Source organism: Rhodnius prolixus, unplaced genomic scaffold, assembly GCF_049639745.1.
Source record: "Rhodnius prolixus isolate KJV_2025 unplaced genomic scaffold, Rpr scaffold_8, whole genome shotgun sequence".
NCBI classification, from domain to species: Eukaryota; Metazoa; Arthropoda; class Insecta; order Hemiptera; family Reduviidae; genus Rhodnius; species Rhodnius prolixus.
This window is the reverse complement of record NW_027411593.1, coordinates 28,269,051-28,291,489: the sequence shown is the minus strand read 5'-3', so window position 1 is coordinate 28,291,489 and position 22,439 is coordinate 28,269,051. Positions and strand designations below refer to the sequence as shown.

At 33.8% G+C, this 22,439-nt stretch overlaps 2 protein-coding genes across 5 annotated transcripts in view; one reads left to right on the top strand and one right to left on the bottom strand.

Annotated features, from left to right (window-relative positions):
- LOC141451094 (zwei Ig domain protein zig-8-like) overlaps window positions 1-22,439 on the top strand; it is a 686,638-nt gene that overhangs the window by 297,293 nt on the left and 366,906 nt on the right. The window lies entirely within an intron of this gene.
- On the bottom strand, window positions 14,747-20,059 carry LOC141451091 (transitional endoplasmic reticulum ATPase TER94-like). 3 transcript variants are annotated; one of them, XM_074122162.1, is made up of 3 exons: window positions 19,680-20,059; window positions 17,404-17,483; window positions 14,747-17,327 (listed from the first exon to the last, which is right to left on the bottom strand). In XM_074122162.1, the coding sequence occupies exon 3, from the start codon at window positions 17,249-17,251 to the stop codon at window positions 14,846-14,848; it is 2,406 nt and encodes an 801-aa protein (XP_073978263.1). In that variant the 5' UTR covers window positions 17,252-17,327; window positions 17,404-17,483; window positions 19,680-20,059; the 3' UTR covers window positions 14,747-14,845. The 3 variants fall into 3 exon arrangements, with proteins under 3 accessions (XP_073978263.1, XP_073978265.1, XP_073978264.1); XM_074122164.1 differs by lacking the exon at window positions 17,404-17,483; XM_074122163.1 differs by lacking the exon at window positions 19,680-20,059 and having other exon boundaries at window positions 17,404-17,502.

The window sequence follows — 22,439 nt, the reverse complement described above, 5'->3', positions numbered from 1 at the left end:
AATGTTTATTTGTTCTCAGCTGTGTTCTTTACAATTATTTTATTTTTGGCCCATGAAGTGTAACACAAACCTCGCGAAATCCTTTGGAGAAGTATACAGTACTTTATTAATTAATGATTTATATTAATTATTTCAACATTGTAAGGGAACCCTCCCAAATTACCGCGATAAAGAAAAGTAAATGTTGACATTTATAGTATTACAAACTGCACACTACTTTACTATTTGATAAAATTTCAATTTTATCAAAACAACCAATATTAAAGCATATTAGCTTATGTAATTTAGCTTTGTTTACCTAAAACTTGATTGTAATTGTTAGTCTGCTATCTAGCCAGCAGGACTAGGCAAAGGTCCATTGCGCTCTATTGGTGGAGAAAAGTTTGTTAGAGTTTACTAACCGCAAAGCGGTCTAACCGTAACCCCATTAGTGCGGTGTTTAATAGTAGTGCCCAGGATACGTTAGTCTTTGACCACATGAAGCTTCATGCTTAGCCTGAAAGGGATGTGTCCTTTTAACAATGACTTTACCAGTAATATTGGAAACCATAAATTACTTGCCTTCCGCAGAAAGGAAAAAAAAACAAAATGTTATTCAATTAAAATGAATATCAGAACATTGTTTTGTTCATAACATTCTGTTAAAAGAACCACTGGACAAAATTTGGCTTGTTGAATTAACAGAAATGACATTACTTTGGTGCGAGTGCAAAATTAAGATTCTATAGCGAAATATTTAGCTGAGTTTACTTTTGGTCTTAGTTATTAAAACACAATTTTTGTAATTACAATTGTACAGTTGTTGACATTGCGGTGCAATTTACAAGAAAGCCGAAGGTTAAAGCAGCAAAAGAATTAAAATCTATTTCTTTAAAAATGTTTGAAACTAATATTTAAGCATATATATATATATATATATATATATATATATATATATATATATATATATAATAATTTAAGGCGAGTCAACATTTAAGGTTATTGACTCCCGGAGTATTATTCAGCACACTGCCGGCCTCTCCAACAGTTAGCTGTAAGGAGCTCCTAGAAAGAGTAAAAATCCAAAAGCCGGCAGCTGGATTTTAACTCGGAATCTCAGCTATGTGAATGCAGTATGCTAGCTATTGAGCTAATTCTTCTCCCTTATGTGTATAGTTAAAGTTAGATTTACCTAGCTAGTCTCAACTTTACAAATTCTCAAAACTGAAATTGCTGATTATATTTAATAACCGTACAACTACTCCTCTTCAAACGCCGATGAAATTAAACTTAACAGATTCAAACTCTAAAGAATAGAGATCTAACATAAGTATGACTCAAACCCTATGCTTCTACAATGTATCTATAATTTTAATTATCGTTAGATGAGTAGGTGGTAATATTGGACAGTCTTTTTTACCATGCATATTTTGAACACTACAAAATTTAAAATCTACTCTGAAATAAAATCATAGACATACATTATTTGTCTTTGTAAATTTGGAGTCCTGAGTGGATCACAGCAAAGAGTCTGGAGTTACACTGAAAAAGTCTGTCGTGGTGCCGTATTGGGTTTTCAGAAAGTGTGTTGGTAATATGGGACACACATAATAATTATAGTTAATGTTCTCGTTTCTCCATGAATTGTAAAAATAAAGCCTTAAATATGCCACAAAACCAAATTTTACACAATTATCGTACATTAAGGATATAAATTTAGGGTGTAATCAGTTTTCTTAGAGAAATGTCAAGAAATGATAGGTGGATTGGATACAAAAATCACATAACTCAAAATGACTCCTTTTTAAACACAGTGCATTCCATATGAGCCTAACGACAACAAACAATGCACTCAATCCACTTTGAGTTCTTGAACATTTCTCCGCAAAAATAATGTAATCCGAATCTTGATTATCTGGCGTCGAATTTTGGGGTGGTGTGGACAAATCTGATTCACCTGATGAAACTGAAACATCAGAATCTGTCTCTTCGAAATTGAATTTCCCCTTGCCTTTCATCCTTTTTCACCAAATTTTTACGTTTGCCTTTCGGCTATGGTCCTAATTTTGTTCTAGGCATATCTTTTTAGGCCCTTTATAGTACCCTGTAGAAAAAAAAAATATTGTAAGACACTATTTTCGTCCTCAGTGCCACTTTTCACACTTGTTTGGCAGACGATTAACGAGGTTGTTATATAATGGGACAACGCTGTCCCATAATACCACCGTACACCGCGTACAATATAACCTCATTTTTTTCCAATATACATTCATATTTGAAATCCATAATACTGGCAATTAAAACTCTCTACTTTCTACATTTTTAATGTCTAAGGGAAATTATTCTAATTTTCCTCGCTATTAACCAAAAACAGAGGAAAATCAACCTTAAGAAAATTTTTTAGCACTGAAAAAATCAGCATGGACCTCTCTTGGACAAAGCTGCCACTCGGCTGACGCGCTGCCTTCTGCAGCAGACAAAGCCTACCCCAAAGAGTAGTAAGGCACTAAAAACTAACAGATAGCACTACTGGTTTCACAAAAACAAAGGTGTCCCAAATTACCTCCTTCTCCTCTACTAATAAATTCCACCAAAATTATTAGTGTAATCACAACTCAAACCAAACTTCTAGTCAATCCTCGAAGATAATGAAGAACAGTTGGCAGGTTAATGACGTTATACATAATATGTATTATACATATAATATATGTAAGAACTAAACTTATTGTAACCATACAATAACTGATCAGAAATCATTGTTTTTAACAAAAAGAAACAGCTGTAATTAGATCAAATTTGTGTTCGGAATATATTGATGATAATTCTCTTTATTTTTTTCCCATATTTCGGTTTTTTAAATAATTCATTAATTTTGCTAATGAGTATAACGTGAAAGCGTGGCATGTTTTAATCATATTTTTCTTTAAATATGTATTTTTCTTCACAACATGCTCCTTGCAATAAACACAACAGTAAAAGAAATAAATAAAATTAAAACGTATTAAACTTAATTCTTTGCTTTTGTGCCGTGTCACTTACAAAATTTAAGATAACCTTCTTCATACTTGGAAAGTTTGCAGAATGCTGCAATAGAGTATAATCCTGCTAAACTCAACAATACAAGCGTTTAAACGAGTATAGTATTTCTACGAAGTGAGTTTTCTAATTTAGTTTTCTCTTTGCTTCTAATGAGATAATACACATATACAACCCAAACGGTCTTTACTTCGCTTTCTCTATTCGGTTGCTGTCCGTGGAGAGTTTAGTTGTTCATACAGCTCTCTTTTCTGCACCTGTACACCTTGCTTCGCTAACAAATTCAATTCTCTTTTCTGAAAAGTGTATCATGTTACATTGAGTGAGAGGAACTATCAAAACATCTGGTGCTTAGCATTTACAAGATTTAGTTGCACTAATTCTAAAAACTTCAAATATATAATTAAACTATAAATATATAATTCAAATATATTCGAATCATTTAACTAAAAACAACATCAAACTGTGTACAAGCAATATTTGGATTAGCTTTGAAAATTTCTACTACCTTAAGTGTAATTTAGATTCCTCTCTCCACATGCACTTTATATGCCTATTTTCCATTAAGGGAGCTTACACCATCTATCGAGTAAGTTTGGTACTTCATTTGTAATAGAGAAGAAGCGTACATAGGAAAAACCATTAAATATAAATTTTAAAAATTCCAAAAAGCATCCAAATATTAACTGAATCGACATTATTTTTCGATTCTATTAGGAAAACAAGCAAGTTAATGGTAAACATCTTATAATAAGACATTTTTCTTTGAAATTATTTGCCTTTCACTAGGCTAAGTCAAAAATGGGTTAAAAGAAGACAATATTGTGTCACATCACTGTGAAATTCGACATTATTAGGTGATTATGGCCAATAATTATAATTTCTTCACGATTATTTCAGTACTTTGAATACAATTACTCGATTTAATGAACTATACGCTTATTGTTAGTAAAACAATAACTTGGTTATGTTTGTCAGCTACTTTCATTGCTGCTAAGATTAGCTATTGCTACAGTATTCTGTTACAGTATTAATGTTATTTTTACAGTATTCTGTTACAAGAACAATGAACTTAACGATATTATATTCGTAAAATGAGTTATTGTAAAACAATTTATACATTTCCCAATAATTTCTCAAAAGAAATGAAAAACTATTCTCTAAACGAATCGAAGAAGGAATTGTAGAACGATTTACAGCAAAAAAGTCTTACTAGCAACCGTCTTGTGGAGAAAAAGAAGACATAGATTAGCCACAGTGTTGGATTATTGTGAAAGGATTAAGTGTGAATGTTGTCCACAGAAAAGATACAAGGATACGGCATTTAAGGAACCCACAATTAAGAGACGACTTTATGAAAGAAAAATAACTTAGTCGAGTTAACATCTACATCATTTGTGTACTAAACCCTTCAATGAGGATGAAAAAAATCTAAAGGAGGCATAACATGTATTCGGAACCGAGCCAAGAAATATTCACCTAACCTTAACTTCCTTGAAATATGATAAGGCTTTTACATTTTATTGATGTATTTGGTACACTGGCAAGTTCTCTGATTAGCACAGACCTTTCAGTGTCTTTACTATACATCAAACAATATTAGTGAACGTACAAGTCGATTTCAATGAAAGCTAGATAACTAATTTCATTTGTTTAGTAAGTGACCTTCATAATTTCTAATTTAGGCATTTTAATCTTAATCGGTAAGTGTACGCACAGCCTACCTAAAATAATAGGCATTAATTTACTTACTAAGGACATGAAATATATTTTCTATTATTGTACTTTATTGTACTTTTAAGGAATTTAAGAATTAAGAGTCAGAATGTAAACAAATTTAAAAATTCGGTAACATTCTATCGCTTCAGAAGATTAACTATGAATCCGCAGAAAATGTTAGTAAAGAGAATATCGCTCTTTTGTTAATAACTTATTAAATTTCCTATTGAGCTGATAAATTTATTTGTACTCTGTTCTTGAAAGTGGGAGATTTTGCGGTACTTTTTTTGTAATAACGTATCATTCTTTAGGACCTTACCTCCTCTTTATTGCAGTGACGTAGATTTGCTTCACGAGCCATTGATTCTACAGTATAGAATTACTTCGGCGATTACAACAGACTCTTTCAACCATATCTTTTCTAAAATTACGTTCCTTATTTTTTTTATTTTATTAGAAAGAATAGACTGAAATTTCTGATAACTGCTAAAAAGTCTTACTTGTAAATGGACGACGAAGTCCCCAAGTATTATACACTTAATTGAAAATTTAATTAATTTAACCACTCACTACAATCACTGAATATTATATTGCTTACTCAGAAGAAGTAGATTTTCCTTATTTAGGCCAATGCTCTGTGAACTAACGAACCACATACGTCAAGAGTAAACTGTCTGCTGTTAAAAGTGGGGAGAATGTGGTTGTAAATTTCCATCAACCGTTTAAGTGTAGCTGTGTATGTTTGTGAATGCAATAGTCTCTTACGTCCGATGGTGGTAGTTGGTAGGCTTGCTATAGTTTGTGCCAGTAGTGAGTGCCAGAAGGGAGACCACCCCCCCAGGCACTCGCCACTGCCTTCCGGACCATACTGTTCACATACTTCAGCAGTACACTCTACAGAATACTGGCTCGCTCGTCTCCACACTGGCGTACTTGCCACCAGTGCCACTTCTGCAACATCTTCTAACACTGACATAGTACTCCTATTTTTAGACTCTTTTTTTTTTTACACCAAACTACTTTATTACCCTTATACACATCGCCATTTTCATGCACATAGAAAAAACACACAGCACATTTTAGTCTCACTTACTTACTTCATTCTTTTCTTCACTCACTAAACCAAAAAATTTACTTTTTGTTTTTCTTCACATCCGGGAAAAGAAGTTATGTTCGCGTAATTCTAAAAGACAGCCAATAAAGTATACAGTATACCCAAAAAAGCACTACTTATCTTTTCATCTTTTATCATAGTTTGACGAAGACACTTTTCAAGTTGAGGTCTCCTTTATAAAGGTTGTTCTTGTTTCTTCGGATTTGTTTTTAAATTTATTTTGAGAAAAAATTAAACATTGCAACTCTTACTGGAAGGAACGATAACATCACTAGGAACAGCTCCTTGTTACTTCTATTTTTTTTTTTTTTTTTTTGCCGGCGCATCGACGTCATTAGCGCCCATCACACACTCTTTTCTTATTCAAGGGCCACTAGATCTGGGATGGTACCTATTGGCCTATCGGGCTGCCACACACATATCCTTGCAAGGCAAGGAAGAGCCTATGTTATTTCTGTATTTATGGCAATTAATCCCTCAACTTACTTTTTCGCTGCTTTGCTTTTAAAGTCCATAATTTATTTTTTAAATGATAATAGTAAATTCATTATCATGCCTGCATTATTTATAGGGAAGGGATCAGCTCAGTTGTTAGTGTATACTAGATTTCAACGTGGAGATCTCGGGTTCGAATCCAGCTGCTGCCTCTTAAATATTTTTCTTCTCATTGTCTGATGGCGGGCGGAGCAGTGAAAAAAAAGCTCCGAGCGCCAGTTACGTCAGATGATGAAGTAAATTCAATTAAATATTTAAAAAATACATAAATTGTAAATAAAAGCGCCATAAATACAAAAAAATAAAATAAACATCCTCGAGATCTCAGAGAAATGTGTTTATTAGCAGTGAAAAAAATATAAATAATAATAATCCTAAACCCACATTTATTTTTGTATTTATTTAAAATTTTGTCAATATTTAGGGAGTTCTCTGAAACAATACTTTCAAGGGAGACATTTAGAAAGCAATAAAAGCGGTTCACAGGAATATCCATCAATCGATTCCAGAAAGTCGTTACGTTTAGATAGTCGTTAGTTTTAGATTTATTGCATCGTTATGTTTTAACGTGATCCTAGTGTAACTTTATACTATAGGTTGGATAAGTTTAAAAAATATACAACACTTCACCCAAACGGACCTTAATCATGGGTTCTTTTATTTATTGCATTATTATTATTATTTTATATATTTGAATTCTTTTCTTGTGGATGATATGGGCTAACTATTTGTACGATTATCTTGGCTTTGTACGGGTATCCTATTCTAACCAACATGGAATTAAGTTTATTGTTATTGTTTGGGTTTCGTGCACCATCGGAAAGCTTACATTCGCTTACTACCATACTCAAATAAAGTACTTATCAAACTCCAAAATTGCAAGAAACCCAAAAACTAACCTGTAGGGCAGAGGTACATTTTTTACTTCGCAGATGATTCAGCCAATTTCTACTTCTTGATAATTTTCACTGGCATTATGATAATTACATAAAAGTTTACAATATATATTTATCTTTGATATCCGCAAAGCCGCCTAGAGAGAGAAAGTCAGTGCGATGCTGTTACCAGTGACAGTCCCACTAAGGTTCACAAAAAAATAAAAAGAAAATAAATCTGGCTACGTAGGCACAACAGGGAGCTGTATGCACAATTAGAAGAGCTTCCGATAGTAAATTGGATCAAGTTGAGCAGATTGAGATGGGCTGGCCATATAGCGAGAATGGATGCTGACGAAATTCCCTCCAAACTTCTTCGCGAGACACCAGACAGAAAACGAAGAATTGGAAGGTCCAGGTTGCGATGGCAGGACGGTGTGGCTCAGGATGCTAAGAGCATCCTTCGAGTTCGTAACTGGATGGCGGTTGCTAAAGATAGGGACGACTGGCGAAAACATATTGAGGAGGCGAAGACCCGCATCACTGGGTTGTAGCGCCATGAAAAAAAACAAACTTATAATTTGAGGATTGCTGTAATAACGATTGACAGCGCTGCAAAATAATAATAATAATAATATGCACATTCTTCAGCTCTGTCAGTTCTAATAACTTAATATAGTTATTAGATCTAATTTAAATTCAACCCCAATTTAACCTTCATTTATTTAAGTAAAAGAATATTTATTAAATAAATATTAAAATTTATTTAGACCCAAAAGAATATTTATTCTTTTTAACTGTAGTAACATATTGCAGATAAAGATCAATATAATCCTGACCTATGGACCCCGAACGATTTATAAACCAAAAAAGCATGCACAAAAAAGAATTGGTAAGAATTAATCATCTATAAAGGATTGGAGAAGAAGAGTTAAAAATCAACACCAGAAAATACGTTAGATGGAAATAATGGACAGGAAATGTACCAATTACCTATAGATAGAAGTTTTTAGATACAGGAACAGCATAAGAAATAGCGTTGAAGATGAAGGTATGGTGTTAAGGGCGGAAGTTAGAATCGCGATCTTGCCAGACACAACGAATTAGAAGGTTGATGAGCGGCGAGGTGCTGCTAAGGGGAACAGAGTTGATGAGTCACGTTCTTCATCCAGTTTCTCTGGCCATTTCTGCTCTTCTTTTTTCTTCTCCTTCTGCAGATTTGCGCATTATCTATTTCTTCTGGTCTTTTTTTTTTTGTTTTGTTTTTTCTTTAACCCTTCGATCACCAAGAAGAGGGTATTCTCAATACTCCAAGCTCTTTCTCTTCAACAATTTTTTTTTTTTCTGAGATTTACTTCATGCACTAAAACCTATTTGTTTTCAAAGACATGAAGTTCACAATAACTAGAAATGTGCAATTAATAAAATGACACATTTCTTTTGAAGTACCGAAACTTGTTATTGTTAAATGTTATTTCATTTAGGTTATGAAAGAAATCCAAGTTTTTGTCCACTATCGTTCAAATTTTATACCTGTACCTCTTATTTTTCATTCTATTAAAAAAGTTATTTATATATCTACCCATCATCGTTACTTGACGATGAAATTTTAGTACATTAATATTTTGCTTCATGATATCTCTTAATATACCTATATTAAATAGGTAGTAAGAGGTAAAAATTATAATTAAATGGTTAAATAATACTGTATAATAAAAGGAGGTATTAAATTGCTTGGTGGCCAGAGAGTTGAACAAAAAAACCAAATACTAACTAAATCTTCGCATTATTTAACTGCATTGCACCCACTCTTGGGTAATTTTGCTCGACCTTTAGAAGTTCCTATTGCAGTCGCTATTAGCAGTGGTGTTGAGGTAGTTCGCCTAATCTACTTCTCTTGGCTATTTTGGTAACCCGTAGTGATTATACAATTTGACCATTTTCATTTTAATGAATTATACGGCTTTCATAACGACAAAATATAGGATTTTCCTTCTCTTGATAATTCCTATTTTCTCTTGGGATCATTATTTAAAATTATTATTGAGGTTCGGCAATAAATATAAATTATAGAAGTCTTACATACGTTTTACATCTTTCCCGAAATCTAATATATGTATAAATCAATTTAAGCGCAAATCAGAAGCTAGATATAGAATTGGATATTCTGATTCGACACTGATAAACTAATAGGCATTGTAGTCATAGTCAGATAACAACAAAGCCAATGGAACTAGGTCTATCCCCAAGAATAGGAAAAGCACTCCACTCTTTCTCATCCTCTTTATAACCCGAGAAGCTTAAGGTCAACAAACATTGCGTGAAACTAAAACGAATAAATAGCGGAATTGAGAATTTTATAGTCCTTAGTTTTACAATAATTGAAGAGTTTTAATAGGTCTATAAGAAGTCATTGAAGTAGGTATTCAACCTTGTAAAAAGTGGGTATTTTCAATTCTCAAACAATCCTTTTCTTTGCCAGGCTTATCGAGACCAGAGCTGGAGTATATGGGGCTAAACCTGAGATACTCATTGAGAATGCTCTTGGGAGATATGCCACCGTCTTCCAGTCCGAGGTCTTTGCCATTAAAACTTGCGCTGAGGAAAATCTGCGAATGAATCTTAGAAATAGGGAGATTTGAATTTTTTCGGACAGTCAAGCGGCACTGAAGGTCCTAGAACAACTGGCCTGGCACAATAAAGTTCGACTGGAATGGGTGCCGGGCCATGTGGGGATTAAGGGGAATGAATTAGCTGATCATCGGTCAGAAATGGAGCTTTTACTCCTTTTGTTGGCCCGGAACCAGTTCTGGGAATCACCAAGGGTGCAGTTCGTGAGGCTCTCAGAGATTGGATCTGAAGAGAACATGAAAAGAACTGGGTGCTTTCCGGGGTCAAACACGGCAAGAGTGTCATGCTCTTGCTGTGAAAACAAAGAACCAAAGTGACTCTGGGCTTGGACAGAAATTAGATTACTCTGGCTACAGGCCTATTCACAGGGCACGGCAGGTTCAGAAAGCACCTGCACAAGATAGGGCTTATTAGCTCGGAACCGTTGTGCAGATTGTGCCAAGAAGAGGAAGAAACGGCGTTGCCATCGAGAGAATGTGCTGCGATATCTTTGGTACCTTGAGACCAGAGGAGATGGTAGCGCAGAAGGAACTGGTAGGGAAAGCCCTCAACCTTCTTAGAAGGGGTGGTTTCATCTACTAGTCTTAAAGGGGAAGGCACTAGTCTTGTGGCTGTGGTGCCGAAGGGCATGGGTCACGCCTTTCAAAAAAATCTAAATCTTACCAGGCTTATAAACAAAAAGAAAAAAAAATCTTAATATAAATATAAAAGAAACATATCACATAATCTGGAAATTGAGAAAATTTGAACCCATTGCGACATCTCTCCTTATACAAGAGGATGTAAAATAATAAAAGTTAGAGAAGAAATTTTGAACAACAAGTGTTGTAAAATGGATAAACCAAGTAAATATCCCGTGGAACTGTTATAGTTTGATAAAATTACAAGAATGGTTATTAGTTAGTTTTAATCGCATAAATGAAGCTTGCCAATAGGATATTCCGTTCAATGTGGCCTAGTCTATTTCCAGGTCATCTAATGATCTAGACTACTGAGTCCCGTAGGGTAGTAACTACTCCCCAAGGTACCTACCAGTTCCATTTGCTCAGTGAACTGTATATATCCAGCATCCTATGATTTCTGTTTGCTCGTAAATTTTAAAATGATTTTACTCTAAACAACATTGATTTATTGTTTTAAACGGAGAAAACAAAAAATTATTCAAGACCAATGATTTCTTGAACTGAAATTTTATAAATCTTACAAATAATTTTATTACTCTTTCCACTAAAAACTTTTACAAAACAATATAAGGTAAGTGGGGGGAAGATGCCAGTTGGGGGAAGAGGCAAGTATCGTCAGATTTTGCATATCTACAACTGGATGACAGCGATTCCTACGTTAAAGTGTGTAGTAAACAACTGTGAATACCGTGCTTGTGAGTATTTCTATTTATATCTAGTTTAATCGTCGTTAAACTGAAAATTCAACTCTCTGAACTTGGTGAGTACCCATGTTATATTTCGTTGTCGATACTTAAGGTTTGGTGACGGATTGACTAGATTAAACGTAATAATTCCGTGATATTTGTATCGTGTACATCTTGGTGAGTACGTGTTAGCTTGAAACAACATGATTGAAGCCTTAAGATTAAGATTAAGATGGTAGACGGGACGGGACCTATGCCCCATGGCACTGCAGCCACAAAAGACTTATTGTGCCAGCCCCTTCTTAGTTCTAGTAAGCGAACCCTCCCCTCCTAAAGAGGTTGAGGACCTTCCCTACTAGTTCTTTTTGCGCTACTATCTCCTTCGGCCTCAACGTTCCAAAGGTTTCATAGCGCAAACGTTCGATTGCAACGCAATCGAACAACAGGTGAGAGGCCGTTTCCTCCTCTTCCTGACATAATCTGCACAGCGGCTCCGAACTGATAAGCCCCACCCTGCACAGATGCTTTTTAAACCTACCGTGCCCCGTGAATAGGCCTGTAATCAGAGTAATCTGATTTCTGCCCAAACATAGGGTCTCTTTGGATCTTTGCTTACACAGCCAAGGCATCAAGGTCTTGCTGTGTTTAACCCCAGGACACATCACCCAGTTCTTTTCATGCTCCCTCCAGATCCAATCTCTGAGAGCCGCACGAACCGAACCCCTGGTGATCCCCAGGACAGGCTCTGGACCGATGAAAGGAGTGTTAGCTCCATTCCTGGCCAGATAATCAGCTTTTTCATTCCCTTCAATACCCACATGGCCCGGCACCCATTCCAACCGAACTTTGTTGTGCCGCGCCAGTAGATCTAGGGCCTTCCTGCATTCCCAAACCAGGGAAGAGGTCATTCTGAAGGATACGAGAGCCTTCAGTGCAGCCTGGCTGTCCGAAAAGATACGAATCTCCCTATTTCTAGGTTCCATCCGCAGGTTTTCCTCAGCACATATTTTAATAGCAAAAACCTCGGCCTGGAAGACAGTGGCGTATCTCCCAAGAGATCTCTCTATGAGTACCTCGGGTTTAACCCCATACACTCCAGACCCAGTCCCACAGTCCATCTTGGAGCCATCGGTAAACCAAATGCCTCCCTTCCGGTACTGGTCCGTCCAGTTCACCTTCCATTCAGTCCTTGATTGAAGCCTTAGTACAAAAATAAACCTATGTGGCGTCTTCCTCCAGGGCTTGGGGTAAGATGCCACCTATTGAAGTGTTTCAATTTCATATTGATTCTCGTTCATTATTACATTATAATGATATATTTTATAATATTAAATCAATATAAAACAATTAATGACACACGAAATATAGTTTTTGTATAATACATTAATATTATTAACCCTTGAGCCGTCACCTTATGTGAAGTGCCATAAGCCGTCACCTCGGATCATATTGACCCAGCATTAAAAACTATTAAATAAAAAGGAAAACTAACTAATATCATGTTATAGGGAATAGAAATCAAAGTCAAAACTTTTTGGCAGCAGGCCCTTAACAACTGGATCCATTCTAACCCTGGGCGCAGAATCACCAGACTTCAATTTGGGTCTTTGCTGAGCGCCGCGTGGAATAGGGCAGCCACTGTTGGAAATGGCAGCGTGGGATTTTCTGCATGCGGAATTTATCCATACGATCCGCAAAAAATTCCAGAACATGCTTATACCATTCTGACAATATGAAAGAAAATTTGAATGCCACACAAGGAGTTAACGCACCTCTGGCAATAGCTTCAACAAGCAGCAGCGGTGCTATCACTTCTTTTGAAGAAATTAGTCCTATCCCCAGATTTCAGAAACCCAAGCAAACTCGAAGAAAGAAACAAACTGCTGAAGTCCTTACGACGGTGGAGAAACGGGAGGCATTGAGAAGAAAGGCTACTCTGCCGACAAAAAAAAAAGGGGAAAAGTACTGCAGAAAAAGGAAAAGGAAGGACATTCATCTTCAGCATCCTCCGCTCCCGATAATGTGGCAATGACCAGTGGTGAGAGTGACATTGAAGAGGAGGACGATGATTTTTGTATTGAGTGTAAAGGATATTTTTATGATAGGAAGGGCCCAAAATGCGATTGGCTTCAATGCATAACATGCAAGAGATGGCTACATGAAATTTGCAGCAAAGACAATTTGCATTGCAAAAAATGTTAAAAATTAAACAAAAAATGTCTTTTGTTCGGCGTTCCTTCCCCTCAGTGTTTAATGAGAATATTTTGCTGTTTACCTAACATTAAATTTGTAATTTTTTCTTTCTCAATTTATATCTTAAGATATTGTTGCATCTTCCCCACATGATGGGGGAAGATGCCAGTTTTGACAAATTTCATTCAAATGCATTTTTAATGGTTTTGCATTTAATTAAATATACTAATAAATATATGTAATTAAAGAATAAAAAACAACCTAGTCGTTGATACATTTGTGGTTTTTTTTTTCGATAACCCAGCTTCCTACAAAACGGAAATAAGTGTTAAGTGTGGCATCTTCCCCCCACTTACCTTATGTAAACACATTTTTTTAAAAAATGAGGGTGATTATCTGTTACTAATTATATAATTATTTTTATTTTCGGTAATATCATTATTATAATTAAAAATTGTAATACGAATAAAGATAAACACGTAATAATTCATAACAAAAATGTAATGAAAATATTTGTAAATGTCTACCCAAACATGGTTTTAAATATTTGTAGCACTAAAATTAAAATAATTTTAAAATATAAGAACGTGATTAAATAAAGTTAAATAATCGGGGATACCAATTATTTCTGGGAAGAACAGATAAATTAAAAAATAATGTTATAAGAGTAGTGCAAAAAATAAAAGATTATACCGGTTTTTATTTTGATATTAAGGCATCTTTCTGTCTGAGAATTTCAACCTAGATTCTAAATCATTGTTCTTCTATTAAGTTTACTGGCGATGGTTCCGGAGTACATCTCATCTTCATTGTTCTTCATCGTAACTATTACCAAAATGAAAGTTAAAATAAATAATACTAAAAATTTTATAGAATGGTAAAACGAATAAGTAAATAAGAAAGAAAAAATAATGCAAGTTGTTACATTCAATTTGTTATGTCATAATAGGAATGTGAGATGTAAGAACAGGTGTTAAATAAAATGAAACCTAGCAGAAGGTAAAAGTAAAATTAAACAACAAAATTCTGGGGAAAAAATAAAATATAAAAGAAAAATTATATTACAACCAAGTTAAAGTTTTTGGGCAGAATGTGCTTTGAGGCTAAGCACAATTATTTCTTCTTTCTGGTGGCATCGATTCTATATTATATTAGAAGTTGCAAGATTGCTTCTAAAATCTAATTAAAACTAATAAAAACTTATTGGGTAGATTTGCAAAATTTAAATAAATGAATGAAGTTTAGGAAATAAACAGGTTTTTTCTCATTAAAACCACTTTAATACTTTTATTTCTATTTATTTATTTATTCTATGTCTAGAAATAATTAATAAAATTAAAAGAAATTATTTTTATTAAACGCAATATTCAATGAACCTCTGAAAAAGTAAATATTTCTTTCTTTTAAAGAAATTTGTGATTAAAAACTTAGCAATTAACTATACAAATCATCGTCACCATCATCTTGAAAGGTTTCATTTCTTTGTTCTGTCACGGTATTAGTGGTACTAGCAGCTGAACTGAAACGAAAACGTGAACCAAAACCTCTTGATTGTTGTAAAGTTTGTGCGAACATTTCATATTTTCTTATATCATTATCTGTAACAGATCTTCTAGCAAACCTCATTGCTTCTTCAAAATGTTCTTTAATAAGCTCTGGTACAGGATCACTGTAATCGTCAACTACCATTTTTAAATCATCTTTCAAGTCAGATTGATGTGATAATTCTGCTTCAATACTCTGTCTTATGGCTAATTTACAAGCACGTTGACATATTTCAGTAAGATCAGCACCAGAAAAGCCATGAGTCATCTTAGCAAGATATCCTAAATCTACATCTCGTGATACAGGTGACCTACGTAAACTGGCCATTAAAATAGCTTTTCTAGATGGTTCATCTGGTAAAGGTATGTAGATAAGCTGATCTAAACGGCCAGGACGAAGGATAGCAGAATCAATAATATCTGGTCTATTCGTGGCACCGATGATAAAAACGTTTTTCTTTGCGCTCATGCCATCCATTTCGGTCAATATCTGGTTGATTACTCTATCTGCTGCTCCGCCAGCATCGCCTACGTTTGCTCCTCGGGATTTAGCTATAGAATCTAATTCATCGAAGAACAAAACACAGGGTGCTGCAGCTCTTGCTTTATCAAATATATCTCTAACATTAGCTTCAGATTCACCAAACCACATTGTCAATAGTTCAGGTCCTTTGATTGAAATAAAATTAGCCTGACATTCACTGGCTATAGCTTTGGCTAAAAGAGTTTTACCACACCCAGGTGGACCATAAAATAAAACACCTCTGGATGGTTGCATACCAAATTTTAAAAATTTTTCTGGATATTCCACAGGATATTGTACAAGTTCTTTTAATTCATTTTTAACATTTTCAAGGCCTCCAATGTCCTCCCATGTTACATTTGGAACTTCTACGACAGTTTCTCTGAGAGCACTAGGGCTGCTCTTACCCAGGGCATATTGGAAATTATCCATGGAAACAGCCAATGAATCCAAAACTTCAGCATCTATTTGATCATCTTCTAGATCAATTACGTCCATTTTTTCTCGAATTTGTTGTAGAGCAGCTTCTGAACATAATGATGCAAGATCAGCACCAACATGTCCATGAGTTTCTAAAGCTATTTTCTCTAAATCAACTGCATGAGTAAGTTTCATATTTTTTGTATGTATTCTTAGTATTTCCAGACGTCCAGTAACATCAGGAATACCAATATCAATCTCCCTATCAAATCTGCCAAATCTACGAAGTGCTGGATCAATAGAATTTGGCCTATTTGTGGCTGCCATAACTAAAACATGCGTGCTTTGTTTCAGGCCATCCATCAATGTCAGTAATTGTGATACAATTCTTCTTTCTACTTCACCATGAGTTTTATCACGTTTAGGAGCAATTGCATCCAATTCATCAATAAAAATTATTGCTGGTGCATTATGTTCAGCTTCTTCAAATGCTTTTCTTAAATTACTCTCTGATTCACCAGCAAGTTTGCTCATTATTTCTGGTCCATTTATTAAAAAGAAAAATGCGCCAGTTTCATTGGCTACAGCACGTGCAATAAGTGTTTTACCTGTACCTGGCGGTCCATAAAGCAGTATACCTCTAGGTGGCTTCACTCCTATTGCCTTGAAGAGACTGGGGTGTCTAAGTGGTAATTCTACCATTTCTTTTATTTGAGCAAGTTGCCTCCTACAACCGCCTATGTCATCGTAGCCGATTGCATTTAGTGATTCTTCCTCTTCTTCTCTTTTGATTGGGGCTCCTTCTGAGTGTATTATGGTATCTGGAGAAACTATACAAAATGGGCTCGGATCTGTTTGGACAACTTTAAATTCCACTTTCTTCATACGCCCGTGTATAGTGAACGTATCACCTTTATGTAATGGTCTGTAAGCTTCTAAAAAATAAGGTTTTAAAAACACTTCAAACAGATTACCAGTTATACCGGCGACAGTGTCATCAATTGGTAATACATGAATTCTTTTGCCATATTTAACTTCAGGGCATGCTTCTACAGATACAATATCGGAAATACGAACTCTGAGATTGTTGCGAACAACACGGTTCATTCTAATTTTTTCATCAGGACATGTATCATCTGATAAAACAATGCATACAGTTTCTTTACGGCGCTTTCCTCTTAGTTGAACTGTATCACCTCTAAATAACTTCAATTGATCCATTTTTGCTTGAGACAAAGCTACTACAGAATTATCATCATTTACAGCATCATCAACGATTAGTCTGTTTGGGCGAGTTTTTCTCCATAGAATTCGTGTGGCTAAATCATTTTCATGCTGTTTTGTATCCTCCATTACTATTGTAACGCTTTTGTTTTTTTACTTTTTCAACTTCGCAATAAATTACTTAAAGTAAATATTGCCGTACACTCTGAAAATTAATAACGATAATTAGAAGCATTATTGTTGAAAAATAATTACTAATAGTAGAAACTGATACAACGTACCTGCGATTCTTCAAGGTTAGTTCTAAATGTAAAAGATCAATATGTTTTAAAATGTCGCATCTGCTTTTTTGCAAGTCATCCTGTTGCCAAGATTACTTGATTTTAACAAAACTTTATAGGCCTATCATTAAATTAGAATTGATTTTCTAAATTTTATCATAAATGAAAAAAATATTTGTATTCATTAAAATAATCTTATTTTTATTGCAATTTTAGGAATCTTAATTTTAATTGCAAATCTCATTCATTTTTTTATTTTGGGGGCTATAAATAAGCCCATATTCCCCCGCGATTGCTTTGATCTTAGTGGCATTTAGAAAGGTGCCATATCTAAGAAAACTAAATAATAAATTAATTTATTTTATAATATAGACAATAGGAAAAATTTATTTTCTTTACTCCTATAAATAATCTTGAGTGTCATGATTTCATCTCTATGAAAGTATAGGTGAGAGGGGGGCACATTTAAACAGGGGGCATCTTTGAACAGTTTCAATTTCTTGCCAGATGTTTAAAACATTTGTGATTGATAATTTTCTCCATATTTTGAGGTAGACCTGTTGTATAATTGACAGGTTTCCCTTCGTTTTCATTGTTTGTAAAGTCAGAATTGAGGAATGCTATATTTTGTAAGGTGGAAGTAAAATTTTTGTTGTAGCTTTGGAAGTGTATTGTGAAGATTGTAGTGGACAAGGTGTAAGTATTGTTAGTCCATATTAACATTTGGAATTCGTATTTTTAAACCTTGTATTTACAAAAGTCTATTTACTTGCAAAAAAAAGTGTTGAATATTATATTTTCTTTTATGAAAGGAGAGGGGCCACATTTCAACATCTCAGTTAAAATGTGCCGCCCTATTGGACTGCAAGTTTGTGACTTTGTTTTTGTTTAATCGCAGAGAAGGGGAAAATGGTCCGAAACTACATTAAGAAGCGCAACAAACCGAATATTTTGTTCAAACTTCCTAAACCCATCACCTCGGGTACAACATCCCGAACTGAGTCATTCTTGATTTTTGAATTAGATTTCTGTGGTTTAAAAGAGTAAGTAATGTAGTAGAGAGAGAAATAATAGATAGAAGGTAGATTCAGATTAAAGTAATATCACTTCTTTCGATTTTATATAGTGTTCAAAGGTACCCCACTAGTGGGGCAGACAACATTTGACACAAACATTTTAAATTAAAAAAATATAGATTTGTATGTAAAGTACCAACTGTTTATTGATATAGATCTGTTAAGAAGACCTGAAAGTTGTAGAAAACAAAATAAAAAGGTTCAATAATTAGATTCTGTGCACTCTACAACAGAAAATGTAAATTCTGTTCAAATGTGCCCCCTCTCCCCTACATATTTATATGAAATATATTTTTTTAAATTGAATTTAAATTAAGTTTCGCATTAAATTAAAACAAATGGGGCTAAATAAAAGATGGCGAAAACTAAAAATTATCTATACGGGAGTTTTGATGTCAACTAAACCAATACAAATAAATTGATGAAAAATAATGGATTTCTTTGTTTTATCTGTTTTGTCATCAGTTAAGTAGAGATTGCATGATTTTTCATGAAAAAACATTTTTTCGCAAATATTTGGAGTTTCACTAATAAATGGGATCAGTAAGTAAGGGATTAGCTAAATGATTAACGTACTGGATTTCCACGTAGAGATCCTAGTAGATTTCCTTTTACTAGAAGATGAATCAAAAAATTAGAAAATAAGTTCACTGTCCAGTAATGGACAGTGTCGTCTTTAACGAGAGAACAACATCCGAAGGCACGCAGTACACAGAAAAATGCTCGGGAGGCCAATGACCTCATTTGCTAACAGAAAAAAAATTCTAATTATCAAGCTTCTATCTATTTGGTTTATTAATTCCTTAAGTAGTCGCTCTTTAAGGAATCCATCACTGTAACAAGAGCCTATAGAAAATAATCTACAATTATTATCTGTTACTGTAGAGTAATCGCCCAAATTGGACTACCCTACCTTTTGCTACATAAGCGATAATAGTAATAATAGCCCATTAAGAGATACATTTAAAGAAGCATAAACATTTCAACAACATTTTCAGCATAAATGTATCTTTTAATCCAATAAATTGAAAGTCTTAAAGAAGAATTCCCAAGAAGATTAATTTTTAAAGCAGCAAAATAAAGTCTTAAGTTAGATCAATGAATAGCAGCATCGTGGACATTAAGAAGAAATTATGAGCTAGGAAGTAGAGTATGATAAAATAATAATAACTATGAGGTTAGAATATGGCCGATACTTACTAATTTCTCTTAAATGGCCCGCAATTGTACATCGAATACTGAAGGGTAGTCCTTGTTGAGTGAAAAACTGATGATTCCAGTTGAAGGAAAAAATAATTGGAAGAATTGATTGCATTTAACATCCCGCGAGAGCAAGTTTCATCCTTTGTTAAGTTAACCGGAGGGGGCACCACCGAGTTTAGGCTTACCCTAATTTAAATCATTATTATAAATTTAGAAAAAAAAAAAATAATTAGCAACAAAATTAAACTGTTGACCAAGTTATCCAATCTTCTGTGAACTCAAGACAAATATCAAATGGAATTTAACTTTTTAAAGCTTTAGAATTTGGTGCACGAAAAAATATTACTGTTGGGGTAATTTCAAAACCCTGCTTGGAACTACATATGTTTATTTATTTATTTAATCTGAATATTTGTTGTTCATTTAGTTAATCATGTCAGGTAAAATAATTTCAATCATTGTAGATTAATAAAAGCAAGGATTCGGTCAATTAATTAATTTTTTTCTGCAATTGTTTATTTCCTATCACTTTCAGCTAAGTATTTCTTTATTTACTGTGAATTAGTACAATTTCTTTCAACTATAAAAAGTTATTAAAAAAGGTAAACTTAATATTAAGAAATGATAGTATACCACACTGGTATAATCCTTCATGTAACATAATTTCTGAAAAAATGTAAGCTTAGTCTCCATAGACTAAGCCATCTATTCGTTGGTTTACAGCCCACTATAAAGTACATTTAATTTAAAATCTATGTTAAGATAAAATTTTCTTTAATTTTTCATGATAATGTTTCGCCAAACTTTCGACCTAGAAACTAGGTCACCTTCAGAGCCTATGCTTGTAGACAATTATAGTAATTTTTAGATTTTTTTTTTAACATCAAAGGTTAGTGTGTCTTCAGTTCTAACTGTTTAGGTATTGTAGAAAACTAGGTCCAAAGCAAAAATAATTAAAAGATTATGACAAATTAGCAATAAATTTTCTTCTTTTTGTATCAAAGATTCAGTCACCAAAAATTATGAACAATATTCTACAATTACTGATTTTTAGAAGTTGGCTGGCTATTAGTATATATAATAACTGCATTAAAAACTGTTTCAATTGACCTCCAAAAAATTTAAAGGTTTTAACTTTTTAAATTTATTTTAAAAAAACGTATCCCCGATGGCGAAATAATCAAGTCTGACATGTTTTTTTTTTATTAATTCATTTACAGCAGAATTGTTATTTGTTTTGATTTTCAATTATCCTCCGTCCGAAACACAGCTTGCTCCACTAGAAAAGCTGTCTAAATGAATTAAATAATTCTTTCGAACTATAGAAAACAAAGTTGATTTTTCTCAAATCATTTTTGTTTTTCATCCATTTCTTCTTTAGCTATGTTTATTTTACTACCATTTGTAATAAAAAGTTTAAATTTATTTTCAAATGACTTTTAAATTCCTTTTAGACTCCATTTTTTTCCCCCCTCAAAAATAGTTAAATAATGCGAAATGGGGCTGCATGGAAGCTTGTCTATAAACTTTACCAAACCTTATATTAACTTTTGAATCAATCTCTTTTCTCTATTCCATCCTATCTCGCCGTCACTTCCAAATTGTTTCCACTTCGCTGAAAATTCTGCAACAGTTATTTCTAATGGAAAGTTATTCTGAAATGTTAATACATGAGTAAATGCTTTTCCAGTAGACATTGATTAATTATCGATATTAAGATATACCATCGCAACTATATCTTCGTTTATAACCCCTGATTTACAGGAACACTCTGCAGTGAACACAATTACTCATGTGTAGCTTTAGATTGTAAACATTTCAAGAGTGAAACGTCATAAATATAAACTTATTTTTCAGTTCTAATACAAATCTTGATTTTTTTAAAATTTTTAATTTTATTTTTATATTTATTTATTTTTTTATTGGACATCGTTTGTCTAAAACCATTCTTCCATTCTTTGAGTATGGAGATCCTGATCTAAGGAAGACATCCAGCTTCGTCATTCAGGAATACCACACCCATAGGAAGTAATCACCGCGAAGATTTTCTCCTCCGATAAATGAATTTAAATGGAGGTTTTGCCTTTCATTTTAGCTATTGGATAAATGAGTTAAGATTAGGTTGTCGCGAACAGCTCGCTGGCATTTGAAGAAAACAGCACAACTGGTATCATTAAGACATCAGTGGTTAACACAAGGGACCACATTATCCTCTGTTTTAAGAAGGTTCTTAGGCTACGTTGCGTTTAGGTCTTCTTTAATTATGATTCAATGTTCATTGGTACATCGATGAGATAGTGTGACTCATGTTGAATGGTCTTTGGATCAAAACAAGGCACTGGAAGAAATGTAGTACAAAACTAAAATACATAATGTCTTATAAATCTAAAATCTTTTTAAAGGATTTAGAATCTTTATTTCCTGTAATAAAAGAAAAAAAAAAGGCTGTGCTGAAGGCTGTAAGGTTCGTCCAACCACGTACATCAGTGAAGTAGAAGTGCTCTTTGTGAAGAAGTATCACCACGAAACTCTTTTGCAAAACCTTAAGCCGAGTGGCAATGTGAGGGAATAGTAGAATTCAAGTATGCTTAAAAATTGCCCATAAACCTAAGAACTTTTTTCGATAATTCGTGCCTTCTTCCTTGTAACATATGTTAAATGTTAATTTATTGGAACTGTAGTGAAACAAAATAAGTCCTTTATAGCATAAAAATTCTTTTCTGCTGCATTTAGCAATAATTTCTTTGATTTGATTTT